The 13,484-nt window shown below is 41.8% G+C and overlaps 1 protein-coding gene across 5 annotated transcripts in view; it reads left to right on the forward strand.

Annotated features, from left to right (window-relative positions):
* Nucleotides 1–13,484, forward strand: part of KIF13A (kinesin family member 13A) — a 178,856-nt gene that overhangs the window by 136,672 nt on the left and 28,700 nt on the right. For 3 of the 5 annotated variants that reach the window (XM_044295645.1, XM_044295648.1, XM_044295649.1), the window contains exons 22-27: nt 4,030–4,203; nt 4,366–4,517; nt 6,134–6,266; nt 6,349–6,495; nt 8,475–8,519; nt 13,091–13,190. In XM_044295645.1, the coding sequence (XP_044151580.1) occupies nt 4,030–4,203; nt 4,366–4,517; nt 6,134–6,266; nt 6,349–6,495; nt 8,475–8,519; nt 13,091–13,190 (751 nt within the window). The remainder of the gene's footprint in view (nt 1–4,029; nt 4,204–4,365; nt 4,518–6,133; nt 6,267–6,348; nt 6,496–8,474; nt 8,520–13,090; nt 13,191–13,484) is intronic. The other 2 variants (XM_044295647.1, XM_044295650.1) reach the window with 1 other exon arrangement.

A 13,484-nucleotide genomic window follows, 5' to 3' on the forward strand; every position in this document is an offset into this window, starting at 1 on the left:
GTACAGTTGCACATATTATTCATAAGTTTAAGATCCATGGGACTGTAGCCAACCTCCCTGGACGTGGCCGCAGGAGGAAAATTGATGACAAATCTAAGAGACGGATAATCCGAATGGTAACAAAAGAGCCTAGAAAGACTTCTAAAGAGATTCAAGGTGAACTTCATGCTCAAGGAACATCAGTGTCAGATCGCACCATCCGTCGTTGTTTGAGCCAAAGTGGACTACATGGGAGACGACCAAGGAGGACACCATTGTTGAAAACGAATCATAAAAAAGCAAGACTGGAATATGCCAAACTACATGTTGACAAGCCACAAAGCTTCTGGGAGAATGTCCTGTGGACAGATGAGACAAAAATCGAAGTTTTTGCCAAGGCACATCAGCTGTATGTTCACAGACGAAAAAATGAAGCATATCAAGAAAAGAACACTGTCCCTACTGTGAAACATGGAGGAGGCTCTGTTATGTTCTGGGGCTGCTTTGCTGCGTCTGGCACAGGGTGTCTTGAATCTGTGCAGGGTACAATGAAATCTCAAGACTATCAAGGAATTCTAGAGAGAAATGTACTAGCCAGTGTCAGAAAGCTTGGTCTCAGTCGCAGGTCATGGGTCTTGCAACAGGACAATGACCCAAAACACACCGCTAAAAACACCCAAGAATGGCTAAGAGGAAAAAATTGGACTATTCTAAAGTGGCCTTCTATGAGCCCTGACCTCAATCCTATTGAGCATCTTTGGAAGGAGCTGAAACATGCAGTCTGGAAAAGGCACCCTTCAAACCGGACACAACTGGAGCAGTTTGCTCATGAGGAGTGGGCCAAAATACCTGCTGAGAGGTGCAGATGTCTCATTGACAGTTACAGGAAGCGTTTGATTGCAGTGATTGCCTCAAAAGGTTGCGCAACAAAATATTAAGTTAGGGGTACCATCATTTTTGTCCATGCCTGTTTCATGAGTTTATTTTTTTACATAATTCTGTTGAAGCATGGTTGAAAAACAATGTCTGACTTTCATTGGTTAACATTTATAGAATTTTAATTTATTATTACTTTTGTCAGATTAAAGTTATTTCTGTGACCATTGTGACTTTTTCTTTCATTGACCAAAGGGTACCAACAATTTTGTCCACGTCTGTAAACTGGACGAAATCGGTCATTATGCCTCTTTGGGCACACGACTGGCCGGAGAGTTTTCATAACCTACCAGTAGTGGAACAATTTAAGTATCTCTGCATTGTAATTACAAAGGACCCTCATGCATCGGTGGCGAGAAATATAGACCCTATAGAACTTCTGTTTATTGATAAGTTTAAGACATGGGCATCTTTGCCGCTCTCAGTGATGGGGAGGTTAAATTTAGTTAAAATGATACTGCTCCCTAAGGGCTTATATCTCCTGTTGCATGCATACACCCCGGTTCCCAAGGCTTTTTTTGACAGACTCCATTCTTTAATTACCACTTTTGTTTGGGGCAAGGCCAGGAGGAAACTCTCTCTGAGAGTGCTACAGAGGTCTAAACTTCAGGGTGGAGCGGCCCTGCCGGATTTTTTTCTTGTACTACTTAGCTGGTCAGCTGAAGTATATTGCGTCGTGGGTGAGGCAGGGGGAGTTGCCCGGGCCGGAGTGTTGGCTGAGGGAGTACCTTGGTATTTCTACCCTGTGGCCGGTGTTGGAGTCCCCGAGCCTAGTCCCGGGGAGACTACTCCCTGTCCATAGGCTAGCTAACCAAGTGTGGAAGGCTGCCAAATTCAACGCGTTTAAAGATCTACCTGATGCTGTTCCTCTTTGGGACAATCCGATGTTCCCACACTTGGTTAACCTTGAGGGTTCAACGGTTTGGAAAGGCTGGGGAATCATATCATTGGAAGAGTTAGGCTACTTTCACACTAGCGTTCGATCGGATCCGTTCTGAACGGATCCGATCATAATAATGCAGATGGAGGCTCCGTTCAGAACGGATCCGTCTGCATTATATTGGCATATAATAGCCAAGTGTGAAAATAGCCTCAGACGGATCCGTCCAGACTTTCAATGTAAAGTCAATGGGGGACGGATCCGCCTGAAGATTGAGCCATATTGTGGCATCTTCAAACGGATCCGTCCCCATTGACTTACATTGTAAGTCTGGACGGATCCGCACGCCTCCGCACGGCCAGGCGGACACCCGAACGCTGCAAGCAGCGTTCAGCTGTCCGCCTGTCCGTGCGGAGGCGAGCGGAGCGGAGGCTGAACGCCGCCAGACTGATGCAGTCTGAGCGGATCCGCTCCATTCAGACTGCATCAGGGCTGGACGGCTGCGTTCGGGTCCGCTCGTGAGCCCCTTCAAACGGAGCTCACGAGCGGACCGACGAACGCTAGTGTGAAAGTAGCCTTATATGTTGGGTGTGTACTTAGATCTTTGCAACAACTACAGGAAAAGTTTGAGATTCCTCATACTCTTTTCTATAGATACCTTCAGCTAAGACACGCTTTGGATGCGCAGTTTAGGGGGATGAGCCGCAGCATCTCCAAGTATCCCTTGATAGGAGTGTTGAGGTCTCAAGGTCCTAAGGGAATCATTTCTGTCCTATATACACAGCTGCTTGGGGATAGAATGCTACTCCAACCGTTGGAGGTGGAAGCTAAATGGAAAACCACTATTCCTACACTTGATGCTGAAGAGTGGGAGGAAGCTCTGTTGGTTCCCACTAAGGTTTCCCCGGCGGTAAATAATAGATTGACTCAGCTGTTTATACTGCATAGAAGTTATCTGTCCCCTCTCAGGTTGTATAAAATGGGGAGATTATCTAGCAGCCGGTGCCACAGGTGTCAGGAGGAGGGAGCTGACTTCTGGCATTTAATATGGAGCTGTAGCTATGTGCAGACCTTTTGGGAGAGAGTTGTAGGGATTCTGTTGACATTGGTACCCGCTCCGATAGCACTCTGCCCCAAAATATGTATTCTGGGAGATTTAGATGAGGAATTGTGGACACATCATCAAAGAGTTTTTTTTAGGAGAGACTCTGTTCTTGGCCAGAAAAGCGATAGCTCTAAGGTGGATGGCGGACAGGCCCCCTACAGTTAGTCAATGGAAAGGCTTGGTAAACCAGGCTATGTCTATGGAAAAAGTAGTTTATATCCATAGGAAGTGCCCGCAGAAATTTGACAAGGTATGGGGGGAGTGGTGCTCCTCAACTCATTCCCTGCATCACACTCACTTGCACTCTGTATCGGAAAAACCTTGGGGATAATATCCACTGCTGACTGACTTATTTCAAGGTACCGGAGGTTTAAATGATGTGATGTGTTGCGTTGGTTTGTCTGCTGCTCTCATACACAGTATCACTGCCTCTGATGTTGTCTTTTGTGATATGCACCTGAATATTTGCCTGTGAAGTCAGGGACTCCCCTGCGTGGGCTGTCACTACTTCTTGCTGTCTTGACTCATGCCTGATGTTAAACTTCAATAAAACGAGTAAAAAAAAATAAAAAATTTCAAGAATTTCTGACTCTCTTGCCTTGAGCACCATTAAAGGGGTTGTCCAAGTAATTTTTATTGATGATCTCAGCACTGCCTCTCTTCATTGTTTACCTGCTCGCCGTCGAAATGGCAGCGGTGAGCAGGTGTAACTACAAGAAGCCTTCCCATTCACTGCAATGGGACGGCTTGTTTCTATACATTGTATAGGAACGAGCTGTCCCATAGAATGGCTGCTACTGCGACAATAGGCAGGTAAACAATGAAGAAAAGGCAGTGCTGGCACGGCGCGCACCTTCTCTTTAGATGATTGGCAGGGGTGCCAGGTGTAGGACCCCCGCCAATCAGATATTGATGACCTATTCTGAGGATAGGTCATCAATAAAAATAACTTGGACAACCCCTTGAAGCTTTTTTGGATGTAAGATGTGTATTTAGGTACATATCATTTTACCAAATGTCTGACAAGTCATAGTGAATTGCTGTAAGCTTTGATCTTTGGGGTATCTATGCTTAGTACTTTAATAAAGGACTAACACTTCTGCCATTATCTGTTTGTCCCTAATACTAGGTTAAAATAAAAGAAGCTACAGGCCTTCCATTGAATCTGTCAAACTTTGTGTTCTGTCAATACACCTTCTGGGACCAGCCTGAGCCCACAGTAGCACCCCCTATGGTCAATCCAGATATGCCTTCACCTAGGAGTAAAGAAGCACAGTTTACTGTTAAATTTGCACATTCAAAGGTAATTATGTCTTATTGGAATAGGTATGAACATTTAAAAGTTAGAATTCTCCTATCTGATTGTCTGATTTGCCCTGGCCATGGAGCAGCAGCTTGAAGAAGGAGAACAAGAAACCTCCTTATCTTATGTCTCTGCCTCTGATACATGACATTTTTCCTCCAGGATTATATGGTCAATATTACAGAAGAGTTTTTGGAGTTTATTTCTGAGGGTGCCCTTGCTATTGAAGTCTGGGGTCATCGCTGCGCTGGAAACGGAAGATCGTTGTGGGAGATCGATTCTCTTCATGCAAAATCTAGAACGCTACGAGACAGGTTTGTGTGGTGGGAAGAGATTAGCAAGTTACCACAGGACATGTTACCACATCATCTCGTTGTGCGCTTCTCTGGAAGACATCCAGTTATAGGGATGGCCACGACTATGACATTTTATGATGGCATACTAAAATAAAAGAAAGACAGATGTCTGGTGGAAGGAAAATGACTTATTCATTAATTTTGTGTTGTGCCAAGTATCTACATTGTGTGCAGCTGACTGTGACTCTGTTCACATCTGCATTGTGGTGAACAGGAACCATGATGCAATGCCAGATACATGGCACACCAGACAGCAAGTGACTTCCATGGTGTCCATCTCTGGACATCAAGGAGGTCACTGTATGTTGTTCTTCCTTTCAAATGTGATGAAATCGGAGTTGGAGAGTCCAGATTCCTTCCTTCCCAACAATCTGCTGTAAAGGGTCCTTTAGTAACAGAAGTTGCATTTATATCAGCACCAATTGCATATAGTGAAGAGAACTGTGGGGTGAAGCAATGTCCCTCTGCCATTCAGTAATGGGTTGTATGAGCCTGTAGAAAAATATCAGGTTTTCCCAGAATCTCATATTGCAAAACATTCACGTGTATGGGGAGGTACTACAATACCAGACGCAGCTAATAAAGAAGTTTGGACCTATAAAAAAAAAATAAAAAAACTGATTTAATTCCTCTAATTATATATAAAAAAGGAATTTCAGCTCACCCACCGTCCTCCTTCCTCCTCCCCTGCACGGATCCCGGACCAGGAATCAATCAGAACAGTAGAAAAAAATCCAGCAGAAGGCTCAGGAAAAAATCCAATTTCTTCATTACAAAATCAATAGGCTGACCAGACAGGCAAGGTCTACGCGTTTCAACTGTACATCTTAATCATGACCACCGCGTAGACCATGCCTGTCTGGTCAGCCTATTCCTCTAATTGTATGAATGACATTTCTAAGAATTCAGAAAACCCCTATGAAATTCTGTTATGCCTCCAGTTCTATTTTAGACTGTTTGGTGGTGAAACATGTTATCCTTGTTATACTATCAAGAGGATAATTCCTTAAATTGTTTATCACACATTAACAAGCTCTCCTATATTCCTATTTGTCTGGAGTTTGGCACAGCAGAGAGGCTTGCTTAACACTGCCAGACCATCAGTCAGACCACGGAGGAGTAAGGTGCAGTGCCACAAATAGAGCAGCACACCTCCCCTATGATATCTCAGTAATTTTTGCATGTCTAATTAGCCCTATCTAGAAAACAATAGAGCTGTCATTCTGTCAGTCATTTCAGTCCTCCACCTACTATTCTATTGAGGATGACCTTGCAGAGACACCTTTCCATCATAAACTGAGATTACTGTTATCGCTCTGAGATTATTGCTACAGAAGGACAATTCATTTTCAGTGTCATAGTACAGGAAAAAAATAAAAATTTTAAAAAATGAGTATTGAGTTTAAATATGTCCATTTGTGATGGAAGTGTCCCTTTAAAATAAATACTGATTTCATGCTGTTTATCAGTAGACATAAATATTAATGGTTTATTAGCTCCGGTAGTTAATTATTCTTGTAAACGAGTGAACATTAATGAGTAAAGGCAGGTCATTTTTTCCACTTTGTCTCCAGATGGAATGAGGTGACTCGACTAATAGAATTGTGGATATCTATATATGAGCTGAATGAGAATGGAGAATACATGTCGGTGGAGTTACACCAGGCCAATGATGTGAACACTGGTGGAGTATTCCAGCTCCGACAGGTTAGCTTCCCTGTCCAGGTTTTGCCTCGTTTTCATATTCCAAATGTTTCCGGTACATATGTACAATTTCTTCTGATTTCAGGGTCATTCTCGAAGAGTCCAGGTGACTGTCAAACCTGTGCAGAATTCTGGTACATTGCCTCTAATGGTCGAAGCCATCCTTTCAGTCTCCATTGGCTGCATCACGGCCCGATCAACTAAGCTGCAGAGAGGACTGGATAGTTACCAGGTATTTAGTCAGTGGCTGAATTATAAAAGTTTCAAAAGCTTATCAAAACTGAAGATATTTCACATAAGTATGTAACTGGGAGAGAGGGGACTTAAAGAGGACCTTTCACTCGTATACAAACTAAAAACTAACTCTATCTGTGGGCAGAGCGGCGTCCAGGGGTCCCCCTGCACTTACTAGTATGCCTGGGCGCCGCTCCGTTCGCCCGGTATAGGCTCCGGTGTCTCAGCTCCGTCTGTTGTACTGGACTGATTTTTTGTAGGAGGTGTGTCCCTTGCTGCAGCACTGGCCAATCGCAGCGCACAGCTCATAGCCAGTCTATGAGCTGTGTGCTGCAATTGGCCAGCACTGCAGCAAGGGACACGCCTCCTACAAAAAATCAGTCCAATACAACAGAAGGAGCTGAGACACCGGAGCCTATACCGGGCGAACGGAGCGGCGCCCAGGCATACTAGTAAGTGCAGGGGGACCCCTGGGCGCCGCTCTGCCCACAGATAAAGTTAGATTTTAGTTTGTATACGAGTGAAAGGTCCTCTTTAAGAATATGCTAATTAGTAGAAAAATCTGATTATGGGTAATTCCTTAAAGGGATTATCCCATAAATAATTATTTTGAATAATACTTGAATAATACTTTTGAAATTAAAACATGTTAAAATGTTTTTCCTTTCCAGAGATGTTATAAATCATAGCTTTTAAAGGCTATGGACTCCTTCAGGGCAATTTTTTTTTATGATTGCATTTTAATAATTTAGGGCTAAAATCATTTGTTCATTTGGTCTTTATTAAAAATTTTCAGCAGTTTTTATGATAATTTGATGAAACTATTTGCAGACTATCCATCTTGAGTTCTGTCAGCTGATGGCTCATGTAGAAGTCTTATCATCTCTTGACATCACAAACACTCATTATAGCTAAACTTTTATCAAACTGCTAAGAATATGGCTTAAATGAGTGTTTATGAGGTCAGGAGATCAGAGATAAGGCTCCACGTGAGGGATAGTCTGCAAATAAGCAGATTTTTAACCGCATGTATCACAAAAACTGCTGAAAATTTTGAATGAAGACCAAAATTAGTAAAATGCAATAATTGAAAACATTGCCCCAAAGTTGTCCATAGCCTATAATAGTGCCCCCTAGCTTTTTAGCTCAGCCCTTCCATCTGCTACCACCTTGCAATTTGCTTGAAGGAGGGCAACCATGTTGTTGCCCACGTTCACCTCGTCCTCGGTGGTCTTCAGAACATCAACTGATTATTCTGTGTTTTTCAGTGTAGATGAAGGAGCTGAAGCCCCAGTACGTCTGGGTATATACTGTGGGGAGCGAGATATAGATATATAAAAAGACAGCTAACTAAATGAGATGCATTTCGATGTGTGGATATGCCCTACATATCACGCTGCTACCTTATTTCTTGGGCTGGATGGGTGGATTTGCACTACTTTTTGTGCAGCCTGAGTTAGAGAGACTGTTGAACAGAGCTTCTGCTTCTCGGGTGTAAGTTCAGGACAGCAATGAATTACTGGGGGAGACAGTTTGCAGAGGATGACATTGTGCGGGATGGCTGCCCGTCCAGAAGCCAGCTACCAGTTACAGAAACTAGGGTGGGGAGCAGGTATGAAAAACTTGTGTCAGGACTTCGATTAATAAAGGGTCCATGGGATAACCCCTTAGAAATCCTGTCTAAACAACAATTGGCTTTAAAACAAAGTAGAAAACCGATTGCTTAAACTGTGCTGCAGCAAAACCAGTGATCTTGTCATTTCCTTTCTTCAGTTTATTAAAATGATCTATTTGTGTATCTGTAATATTTGCATTAGACAGACAGGCTACACAGTACTATTGCATTCTCCCTCTTTCTATATAGTGTAGCATTGTGTATATAACGTTATGTTGTGGAACGTACTGCTCCTAATGCTTTGTTACTGTGCCATGAAAGTCTTGCATGTCCTGTTTACATCATGTATTTTCTCCTACCAGAAAGATGATGATGTTGGTGGTGATGATGATATGGATAGTTACCAGGTATTATTACAGAGGTTGCTTCCGATCCCGAGGCACGGGACACAGCTCTGCTCTGCACTACAACATGGGAAGAGGGGGAGGAGATCCTGTGGAGTGGGTGGGGAAGGCTTATCAAGCTGGGACAGTGAAGCTTTAAACTCCTTATTGCCATCACTGAACCATCACCTAAAATGCTTACAAACTTGATCCCATGTATAACGCTATTTAACATACTTACACACAGTAGGCTTTGTTTCGAGGTGGAGGTGCACACGAAACCACAAGCATATCAATACAATATATGTACATACTATTTCCAGACATTTGAACTGGTGAAGGCACATATAAAAGGATACATAGTCTATCTTAGCAAGCTTGGCTTTTTCAAAGGTGGCTATACACAAGTTGTTGGCTAAATAATGGTTCATCCAACAGCTATCCTCCCCAACTTCCCCATCAACATGGTAGGGAGGGCAAGTAGCCCCTAGACATCTGTTTACTGAAGAAGTATATGTCCAGTGTCCAACCAACTGTGTCCGACCCTTGATGTCCCCCAAGACATTCATACTGTTCAAATACAAATTAGATACTCAGAAGATCATTGGGATGAGTCAAGAAATATCTGTTGTGTGTGGCCATCTTACAGGGAGCTTGTCTTGTTGAACATGCTACTTTATCTTCAGGCAGTGTATTATAGAGCCCTTGAAGCAAAGCAGATTGATGTATAGTTTTTTGAGAATTTTATTTTTATTTTATATAGTTCTTCTATCTGTACTTATGAGTCCAGCAGGAGGTCTCAATGATTTAACAGCCTTCCCTGTATGAGCTTGCATACATAGATAATTGTCTGAGTATTCATAAGTACAAAGTAGGGGCATACACAGATCTCATAGTGCCCCATAGCAAAATTTTGTATGGCCCCCCTTGCTCCACCCAGTTTCCCAGTACTCATGCATTAATCACTCCCAGGCAATGTAGAATGCAAACTGCAACCCACAGATTTCTGAAGAATTAACTTTTTATTTTTTATTTTTATTTTAACAAAGATGTTTATTTGCATTGTGTCATGAGCTTGCAAAATTTACATTACAGTATTATCCAGTACATTTTATTTTTTCTTTATTTACTAGACAAAATTTTAATTAAAAAAAGTATAATAATAAAAGTCACCCTTGGCCTCACCCACTTTATCCAGCTTTTATATCAGTAAAGTGGAACTGGTGCTTCATAAAAAAGGCACTCATTCTAAACAGCATTTTCAATGTATCTCCTGCTTTCCATCTGTTACAAAGCTTGCTGCCTGCGGTCACCACTAGGGGGAGCTCAGTGCATAGGAGTTTGTGCAGTAACAAAATACAAAAAAAATGTTTTCACATCAGAAAGAAGAGGAGGAGTTCAGCGCCAGATACCCCCTCCCACAGGTCACACAGCAGTCAGGTGGTCTGCCTCCATTGAAGGTACGCCACTGGCCCAGAGAGAGCAGGGATAGAAATCAATAAATTATACAGATACTGGGACTTTTCACATAAAGCTATGAATCCATCTGCTTTGTAACATACAGCTTGTGGATAGGATGACATGTTCACTTACATTTTGAGAAAAGTGTAAAAATCATATAATGATTGAAAAAGTCTTTGGTCATCTTTATGTACAGCATGAAATCTAGCAAAAGCAGGCCCGGTGACTGGCTATTAGAGGAGAACTCTTCCACCACTGTCACTGGGTCTTCTAATGATGCCCCAGTATGAATATCACCCACAGACCTGCCATAAGTTTGGAGATATACTATTTAATAAAAAAAAGTTGTTGGACAAAATAATGAATGTACACACACAAAGTATAGTGAATAATAAAAAAAATCTAACTAAAAAAATCACACCACCCATGCCAACCAAACTGTCACTATAGCCTCCACATTCACCAGACACTATACATGCTATATATCAAAAGGACTGGAAGATAATTGGAAACCCTTTGAAACAATTAATTTTAGTGTGAATCTGCAAATTAAATACAATAAATACTAAAAAAACAAAATACTAAAAAACTAAATACTATAAATATAAAAAAATAAGACAGCATGGCCAAAAAATAATTCTGATAGCCCAACAAATAAAACATGCTAAACCACTGTGTGCAGAATCACTGAAAGGTGGCTGAGCATTTCGGACCAAAGCAAGGTCGTTAGGAGTTAAAGGGAACCTGTCATCACCTTCATGCTACCTATACTAACGGCAGCATAACGGAGAGACAGGCGAGTTGATTTCAGGGGTCTGTCATTTAAAAGTTAAAAGTAAGAGGTTGCCGAGAACCAACATCACAATCCTTGCAGACTAGGCCTGGAAAAGAGTCCAGGCCACCTGAGAAGAGTCCTGGTTAGAGTCCATTCACACATCCGCAAAATGGGTCCGCATCCGTTCCGCAATTTTGCAGAACAGGTGCGGACCCATTCATTTTCAATAGGGGTGGAATGTGCTGTCCGCATCCGCATTTGCGGATCAGCACTTCCGTATCCGCCAAAAAATAGAACATGTCCTATTTTTGTCCGCAATAAAAAGGCATTTCGGTCTGCAAAATGCACATTGCCGATGTCCGTGTTTTGCGGATCCGCAAAACACATACGGACATGTGAATGGACCCTTTATTCATGAATTCCTCCTCTCCCTGCTGATGACTGACCGGCTTCTACATAGTTTTCTCCCTATCTCTCTAGGAGAGAACTGCCAATCATCAGCAGATGGGCGGGAGATTGTGAATAACCAGGACTCTTCTCAGGTAGATTTGACTCTTTTCAAGGCCTGGGCTGCAATGATTATGATGCTGGTTCTCGGCAACCACTTAGTGACACGCCGCTGAAATCAGCATTTCTGTCACTACTTCATACTGCCCTCAGTGCAGTCAGCATAAAGTTGATGACCGGTTCCCTTTAAGACCACTTCAAGTACCGTAGTTTTTATTTTTTTGGCATATGATAGGGCTCATGCACACGAACTTATTTTCTTTCTGTGCCAGTTCCGTATTTTTCCCCATACCGTATGCGAAACCAATTACTTCAATGGATCCGCAAAAAAAAAAAAAGTTACTCCGGGTGCTTTCCGTATCTCCGTATTTCCGTTCCACAAAAAAAATAGAACATGTCCTATTATTGTCCGCATTACGGACAAGGATAGTACTGTTCTATTGGGGGCCAGCTGTTCGTTCCGCAAAATACAGAATGCACACGGATGTCATCCGTATTTTTTGCGTATCCGTTTTTTGCGGACCGCAAAATACATACGGTCATGTGCATGAGCCCATATACTGTACTCCTAGTGCACTAAATGTGCCAAAACTAGATTCCAAATTGTCACAACAATTACTTTCAATGGTTGAGCCCAATCAAAATTAAAATGCAGTCTGAACTATGTCCTGTATCCACCATCAGGAGCGCACTGCCTGGTTATCTCTGGGCCTTGCTGGATTCCAGAATATGAAGCATTTCTAACCTAGGAACTAATTTCCAACTATTGGAATTTCCAAGTTGTTGGAAACTGGATTGATAAGTATTCTTGAATTACAAACACAAGATACATAACGAAAGGAGAAATGACCAGGACTGATAAGAAGTTCGTTTATTAGTAACATGTACAACACGACTAATGATGATCTGCTCATTCACAAGTGCGCTAACATATGGCTTCCTACATAACGACGCATTGCTCCATTCCCACCAGACACCGGAGACCACAAAGCATGATGCATGAACGGGGTTAATATGCATGGAAACACATTCACACAAAGACCTGCTGATAATCTCGCAAGCAGCGGTGCGCAGAACTAATGGTGCAATTGTATTAATCTCGTTTTCTTGGATATCAAAAGGAAAAAAGCTGGCTAAACATCACTCCAAGCTTTTGTCATTAAACATGTTTTATGTTGTATCGCAGTGAGCGGGCCTATATTATTTCATAGCTGATTGCTATGTATCAATATGTATGATATCAACAGTTATCCAGAATTATAATTTTACAAGTCAATTGCTTTTTAATCATTTTAAAACTCCCTTTAATATATATATATATATATATATATATATATATAACACAGAAAAATCCGCGGCACTCCTTAAAGTAGAAAAATGTGCAATTTATTCACACATGTCAGCAAAGACAACGTTTCGGTTCTCTCACAGAACCTTTTTCAAGTCAAGTTCAAGTTCACTTGACTTGAAAAAGGTTCTGTGAGAGAACCGAAACGTTGTCTTTGCTGACATGTGTGAATAAATTGCACATTTTTCTACTTTAAGGAGTGCCGCGGATTTTTCTGTGTTATTTAACCGGTCCTGTATCGAGGGATTACTGCGGGCACCGCTACAGCTTCAGCTGCATATCAAGGAGTGCTGCCTGACCTTTTTTATGGATATATATATATATATATATATATATATATATATATATATATTCTATACAATTTTAAAAGAAGCAACATAAAACTGTTTAATGGAATCACTTCTTAATTTTCACTTAATTCACGTGATGTGAGGGTAAATGACAAACGTGAAAGTGACCATGTTATAAACCTGTATATCTTTATTTTTTATATATTTGAAACAGGAGGAGGATTTGAATTGTGTCCGTGACAGGTGGTCAGATGCACTGATAAAACGCAAAGAGTACCTGGACGAGCATATTCAGAAAATCATCAACAAACAAGGTTTAGAAATTTTTTGAAAGTTTTTTTTATTTTTTTGTACAGGAGAGGGAAGGGGGGGGGCCTAATGCACTCGCTGTATGTACTATAACTTGCATACTATGTGAGTCATTTACTAACAGATATATGCCATTTTTTGGCCTATATCTGTCGCAGATTGCGGCACAAAGGTTATTTGCGTCGCAATCTGCTCACACCTGTTTTAAGTGTACAAAATGGTCTAAATTTACGCCAGCAAGGGAGCTGGCGTAGATTTAGACAGGCAGTGGATGCGCCGAAGTTATGTAGACCACCCCT

The sequence above is a fragment of the Bufo gargarizans genome, chromosome 5 (genome assembly GCF_014858855.1).
Source record: "Bufo gargarizans isolate SCDJY-AF-19 chromosome 5, ASM1485885v1, whole genome shotgun sequence".
NCBI lineage: Eukaryota > Metazoa > Chordata > Amphibia > Anura > Bufonidae > Bufo > Bufo gargarizans.